The sequence below is a fragment of the Amaranthus tricolor genome, chromosome 5, assembly GCF_026212465.1.
Source record: "Amaranthus tricolor cultivar Red isolate AtriRed21 chromosome 5, ASM2621246v1, whole genome shotgun sequence".
NCBI lineage: Eukaryota > Viridiplantae > Streptophyta > Magnoliopsida > Caryophyllales > Amaranthaceae > Amaranthus > Amaranthus tricolor.
The window spans coordinates 30216732-30223848 of NC_080051.1; the positions used below are offsets into that span (position 1 = coordinate 30216732).

The following is a 7117-nucleotide window of genomic DNA, read 5'->3' on the forward strand; positions in this document are numbered from 1 at the left end:
TTCTTTCTATTTATTAAAGTGTCTCATTTACTTTATATACTTTATTCAATATACTTATTTAATCCTTAATAAATCTAATTATGTATAGTTAAATTTATAAAAAATTGATATTAATAAACTTCACATTCATACGAATTAAATATAAATCGTAGATGATTATATTTTAACTTATTGATCAATAATAAAATACGATTTAAAAGCAATAGATAAATAGTATTTCAAAAGTAAATGAGACACATAAAGTGAATAGGATGAAATATCAATGTATACATTAAATTACGTACAAAAACAAATGCAGCAGCATAACAGCCTTTTGTTTTCATTTGCATGTTTTCTTATGCTAAGGGTCTTATTGTCCACAACCTCCTTATTTTCTTACATAAGATGATGTATCTTTCACACTTTGCCAAAAATTATATAATTGGATCCCATCAAATCCGACCAAATTTCATATCAATTTGGAAATTAAAGGTCCACACTCCACTCACATCCAAAATAATGAATGGAGTGATAAGTGGAAAATTTGAATTAAATAAGATTATTTATCAAAAAAAAGCACATAATAGAACTTATTTCTATTTATAAGTGCCTTCACTGCAAGAGCTCAGGTTCAGTTCAGTTCGCAGTTAGTAACTGCAAACAAAGAGAGACTGGTCAAAGAAAGTCAAAAGCTCTGTTCCCACTTACTAACTGCGAACAAGTGTTGTGATCCAAAAAAAACCAAAGGGCTTGTTCGCAGTTAGTAACAGCGAACAAAGGGTTGACCTTGTTTGACTAGGTCTCCTCTGTTCCCAATTAGTAAATGGGAATATAGCGTTTGGTCAAAAAAAAAAGTCAACAATCTGTTCACACTTACTAACTGCGAACAATCCCATTGATTTTTCTTGGATCACAACACATGTTCACAGTTAGTAAGTGCGAACAGCTCCCTACCCTCAGATTTGAAAATTAGATGCTTATAAATGAAAATAAATTCATATGTATCTTATTATGGGCTTTTTTTTTTAATAAATAATCTTAACAATTTTAAATTTTCTGATAAGTGAAGGTTATGATTCATGAAATTGTACAAATACCGCTGCTATATATAGTCCTACTCAGTGAGCCTTGATTTAGTTTACAGCCACAGCCCACAAGCAAAGGTGCAGCAAAATATAAATAATATCAACACATTCTGCATAAATAAGAGGGATCCAACAGTTCTGTTGGAGTCGCCATACAATCGCTGTCGAGTAGGGAAGATTTCATCAAACAAAGCCCGACAGCTCACTGCTCACAAGTATTCACTTGATCGGAAGGCCAAGTAATGGTAGACAACACACGAGTGCCAACTATAGGCCTTACCTTTGGCCAAAAGAACAAGAAAGGCAGTCGTATCATCATCGCTATGTCGACCATAGCAGTATTCACTTAATACCAGTTGTTTTGCTACTCTCACACGCTGTGGTTTATATACACGAATCGAGTGCATGGAACTGCCAGTCGAGACCAACACCTCCAAGCACCAACATCAGTCACGCCAACAATCTTCAATGCATTCTCCCTTTCGTTTTAGCACTGATTCCGGTAATTTACAGCTCATCATAGCGTCTCAAACACCATTCGTCTTTCTAGGAGCTCGGACAGAACATTTCTCACTTTATCAACAGATACAGGCTTTAATACGAAACCATCCATACCAACTCTGATACAACTTTCTTGGGCCATTTTGTCTGTGCTTCCAGTGAGAGCCACGATAAGTGGTCTCTCAAAATGCTTTGTAAAACTTTTTCGTATTTGAACAGCAACTTCTAACCCATTTGCTGCAGGTAGACACAAATCAAGAAACACCACCTTATGTTCTCGAGAGACAACTAACAAGCATTCCTCGCTAGATGCAACCGTTGTCACATCGCACCCAAGATGCATCAGGAGCCCTTTTGTCACTGTTCGGCTAACACTGCAAATAAAACGAAAGTATACTTTTAGAGAGCAATAAGAAAAGAAAATATTGGCATTCTAGTTTATCAATCATGCATTATATGAAGAACCAGCTCAATGACAACACAACACTTCACAAAACAAACGTAAAACATAATCCAATCTAAGCAATCCTTCTGTTTTCTTCTTAACTAAGAAAAATTAGACACTTAAAACGCAACATCGGCAGGGATAGGAGAAAAAGGGTGATACGATTGCGAATCTCAAAGATTTCAAGTACACAAAGCTCCATCTTTATTTGCAGCTATGACACATCCACAATAAGCCTAAAATGCATGGGACTACAGTCTACTTGGCACATATCATGCTTCATGTGAATAGTTTCAATTATCAACTAGCAAATGAAAAGAACAAAAGCTAAACCATAAGTATATTGTGAGCCATGAGGAACCCTAGCACAAATGAACAGATGGAAGACCGGAATACTCATCCCTTATATTAGGTAGGTTCAAAAAGTCAAAGTGAAAGTCAACTTTAAAGTATATGTTGCATAAACTAAAATTTTGCAACAAAAAAATTCGGTATATTTAACTTATTAAACCTAGCATCCCAATGAAATCAAATAATAACCTATCAAAAGTCTATGAATTAACTTTCTTTTTTCGTGATGATTGTCTTTGATGAGGCTTCAGCTTTTAATAATATAGATAATCTTGTATAATCAAATAATAACTACCTATCAAAAGTCCCCCTAATTTTTTTAATAATTGTTCAAGATCCGCCACTGACCAACAATACAAACATGTACTTAGAGTCTTGTACAACTCTAATCTCATGACAAGAGCTGGTAAAGATCAAAAAGAGTTGTGCTTTAAGTCCAAGACTTGATTTTCAAGAAAGTAAGAATAACAGACCAAGAACCAAGTTAACTGACTGCAAGTCCAGCAAGAACGCAGGTCCATCAAAAAGATCACAAGGTGAAATCCTGATACAAAGAGTCAATTATGGCAAGAAAGTTGATCCAGAATACTGCCCGATTGGAGAAACTCCACAAACCCACAAATCTTTCTCTTACGTTTTTTTTAGAAAAAATGATAACAGAAATGAGCACTAACTGCAACTTACCCACTCTCATCCATAAGAAGAACTTTAAGGCCACCAAAGCTTGAATGGACAGGATTCACAAACGGTTTGGGTGCTAATAGCTCCAAGGCTCCATTGGATCGTTCAGCTCTTCCAAGTTTAACAACAAAAACAGCAGTGCATCCCTTGCCAAGACCTTCACTTTCAATCCAGATGTTTCCTTCTGTAAGACTTACAAACCTAGTTTAGGAATCACACCATCAAAGATCGAAAATACAAATTAGTCAAGAATAGATTAGACCAATATGAACAGCTTACATGAAGATCATCATTAATCAGAAAAAACCAATGCTTTATTGAAAAACATGACCGCAATATACATAACAAGAGTAATCGCAACGTTTGTCGTATATGATCAATTCTCATAGTTACATTACATTCAATAACATAGCAGAAAAATGGCCAAATTACCTTTTGCAAATAGCAAGTCCCAGTCCACTGCCACTAGAATTTCGATTTGCAGGAGTCTGAGCTTGAGCAAATTTTGTAAAGAGTTTTGGAATATCTTGTGGATTGATACCAAGTCCTGAATCCTTTACCTAAAATCATGCAAGTCAGTGCAGTCAAATAAGAGAAGTTCCTCAAAGGAGAATGACTTGTTTTCGGAAAAAAAAAATGAAAATAATGAAATCGACCTGCACTTGCAAATAGAAATGATCATCTGTAATCACTGGAACAAAATCAGGAGTCCGAGGATTCCTTAAAGACTCTATTTTAGCAACTGCAGCAGTAATTGAGACACTTCCTTCTTTTGTAAACTTCACAGCATTACCAATAATGTTCAAGAGAACTTGCATTAGACGTTTTTCATCACCAACAGCAAACTCAGGCACATCAGGTGCCAAAGATGATGTAATTAACAACTTCTTGACAGATGCTATGGGCTTGATCAGATTAAGAACCTGCATCAATAGTCATGCATCTTACAAACATCACAAACTTAATACCATGTAAAAGAACCTTACTACCAGCACATGATCGTATAAGTTACATTATAAGTAGCAGAATAAAGGGAACCCTCAAAAGTCAAAAACCCAAATTTGACTTGGAAAACGAAAATGACTCAATAAAATTTTAAAAGCAATTAAATGTAATATGTAATATAACTAAAACAAAAAAAGTTTCCTATACCTCTCTAAACATAGAATGGAGATTGAATACTCCTTCATCAAGCTTAAGACTTCCATCTTCAAGTCGTGAAAGGTCCAACACATCATTTATCAGAGTTGCCAGAAGGTTACTGCTTTTAAGAATTGTCTCAACCATTAATCGCTGCTCAGGAGTTAACCCAGTCTCTTGCAATAAGGAAGAAAGAGCTATTATTGCATGCATGGGAGTCCTCATTTCATGATTCATCACAGCCAAAAAGTCATTTCGAGCACGGATGGCAGTCTCAGCTTCTCTTCGAGCCAAATCAAGCGCAACATTTTGCTCCAACAGTTGCTGTTGAGCTCTCATTGATTCCTCCAAAATTGCGGCATGAGACAGAGCAACTGCTACCTGGATCATTAAAAAATATTAATAAATGACTTTCCAAAGAAAATAACAATAAATAAAGGTAATAGTCAATGTATTAATTACATAGTCATCTATACTGCTATAATAGTCCACGGAAAACCAGGATTTTTAATTTTTTGCTTTACAAAGATGGAGTATTAAGGATATCACGTCAACAACCAATATAACAAGAGATGAATGTATTATACTTTAGGATAACTACTTAGCACTCTTAGGCTCTGACTATCAACCTGCAGGCTGCAGCTTCTTGACTTCAGGAGTCAGTGAATTAACCCTTAAAGACCACAAATAGACACAACCAGATAAACTAAATAAGAAACTTGTAAACAAGTACATACATTCAATTACTCATCTGTATAGACACTTGACAACACACAATATGTTCTCCAATTACAAGGTTGAAATGTAACCCAACAGGAAGCTTGTGCTAACACTAGATCTAATTTTGTTGGAAAACCTTAGGATCAATATAAACCTACCCCCAAAACCCGCAGCTTTGAATTTCTTGACAATTTGTGAACCATATCCAAGAACCAAAACCGATGATTGCTAATTCTTGAAGTTCTTTCGTACTCCAACAGGCCACAACTATCCTATATAGTCATACGGTCTCTTTGCTTCAAATTCAACTGTTATTGTTATTTTGGTTTAACAAATTTTCTATGATCTCCAAATATACATATTTTAACATGGAAAATAGAAGTACATCAAAGAATTCAACAACTTACATTTCTGAGTATTAAGTGATGCAAAACAAACCTGATCTGCAACAACTTCAACAAGTTCTAACTCGTGATAATGCCATTGCCTGGCACTGTCTGAAGGAAGCATCAAAACCATCAATGCATAGCGTTTTGTTGATAACTCTGGCCAATCATTTATTTGGAAGTTAGAAAAATGAAGAAGAGGAACACGCACAGCAACCACCTCTCCAGGAATGTGCTTCCCTGTTATAGACCGGATTCTTGCCACTGGGCAGTTTGGTGAGATTTTCACTGCACGATTAGTGCTAAATACTTGATTAATTACAGGAAGTTGAATGGGCACAGTAAATCCAACAGGGTTTTGTTGCCGGAGTGTGTAAGCAAGTTGAAGTTCCAACCCAGTTCTAGTGGGCATCCATAGAGCACACTCTTCAAGAGCTAAAGTCCTCCCCAGCTCAACAAGAGTGGTTTTAAGGATTGTATGTCTGTCTAGTGTACTTCTGATCTCATGAGTCAACATCCTAACATGTCTCCCTGTTTCTTCTTGAGTACGGATGAGGCCCATCTCTCGGTCAAGCTCTGCGGCCTTATTTTTCAGAAACAATTCCCTCGTTTTCACGCTCAATAAATCAGGAATAATGTGCACAAGCATAAGGGCAGTCACGCAAGACACAGCAGCAGTTAAACCCTTTGCAATGGCCATAACTGCTTCAACTGTTTTAGTATGTATTCTGAAAGTCCATAAATTAATTAGATGAGTTGCTCCGCAAAGCACAATAAAAGCACCAAACTGAGCAAGCACCCATCTGTATGGGAAGACAGCTGATTTCTTAACAAAGTAAATTAGCTCCAACGGGATTGAAAAATAGGCAAGTGCAATGAAAAAATCAGATATATACTGATATTTCATTAAAAGATCATCAGGAGGCCATTGTGGTTCAATACAATTGCACGAGTCCATCTAGAATAAATGCCCAGCAATACCAGTCAACTGCCACTTCCTAATACCTGCCAAAACACAGAAATATATTCAAAACTCAATTGCATCCAAGATGGTTCAGAAGGCGCACCATAGACACACTTAAATTAACTGATGTGTTGACATGTAATAAAAAATCCACTACATTGAGGGGTGTTTGGTTTGAGGTAAAGCATATCCTGGAAAACTACATTCCTTTGTTTGATTTTACACTAGAATTAAATTTTTTTTTTTAAAAAAATGGATGAAACACAGTTTTCCAACTTCATTTGCAAGCATTACCGACTTTCCTCCACCCTTCCATTCCAACGCCTCCGATTCCCCCAATAGTTTCAGTTAAACCAAACAAAGGAAAATTAATCAACGTTGCATTTTCCATTGGGAAAATTGTTTTCCGCAAACCAATTCAAAGCTTGAATGCAGAAGTAAATTAAAAACCTTATTCAAAGCTTCAGAGTGCATTACTATTCTTAATTCTTCCTCAATTAGTACAATTTCACGTACAAAAATTCCACGAAAATAATCTTCAATTAATACCAAATTAAAATTATAATCACAAAATCACCGCTTAATCAAAATCTTAGAATCAACCTAGACAGACAAAACCGGATAATCAATCTCTGGCACTACGAATAAACCACAAAAAAACCAATTCAAAAACATAAAACAATTGAATTAATTCATAAAAACAACAAATTGAAATGATCAAATAACAAAATTTTGAAATTGAACTGAGCTAATCATCAAATAACTGACCCACAAGTAGAATTCCCCTGAGAGATGGAAAATAAGATCAGCAGAGAGTCAAGTCTGAACAGCCATTTTCAGACATAAGTTGGGTATTGGTCTAGAA

The 7117-nt window shown here is 35.7% G+C and overlaps 1 protein-coding gene across 2 annotated transcripts; it reads right to left on the minus strand.

Moving 5' to 3' along the window:
- Window positions 1-772: 772 nt before the first annotated feature.
- Window positions 773-7117, minus strand: LOC130812886 (ethylene receptor-like). 2 transcript variants are annotated; one of them, XM_057678522.1, is made up of 8 exons: window positions 7021-7117; window positions 5341-6293; window positions 4195-4563; window positions 3699-3965; window positions 3475-3602; window positions 3046-3243; window positions 2835-2905; window positions 773-1939 (listed from the first exon to the last, which is right to left on the minus strand). In XM_057678522.1, the coding sequence occupies exons 2-8, from the start codon at window positions 6244-6246 to the stop codon at window positions 1923-1925; spliced, it is 1956 nt and encodes a 651-aa protein (XP_057534505.1). In that variant the 5' UTR covers window positions 6247-6293; window positions 7021-7117; the 3' UTR covers window positions 773-1922. The 2 variants fall into 2 exon arrangements, with proteins under 2 accessions (XP_057534505.1, XP_057534504.1); XM_057678521.1 differs by lacking the exon at window positions 2835-2905 and having other exon boundaries at window positions 786-1939.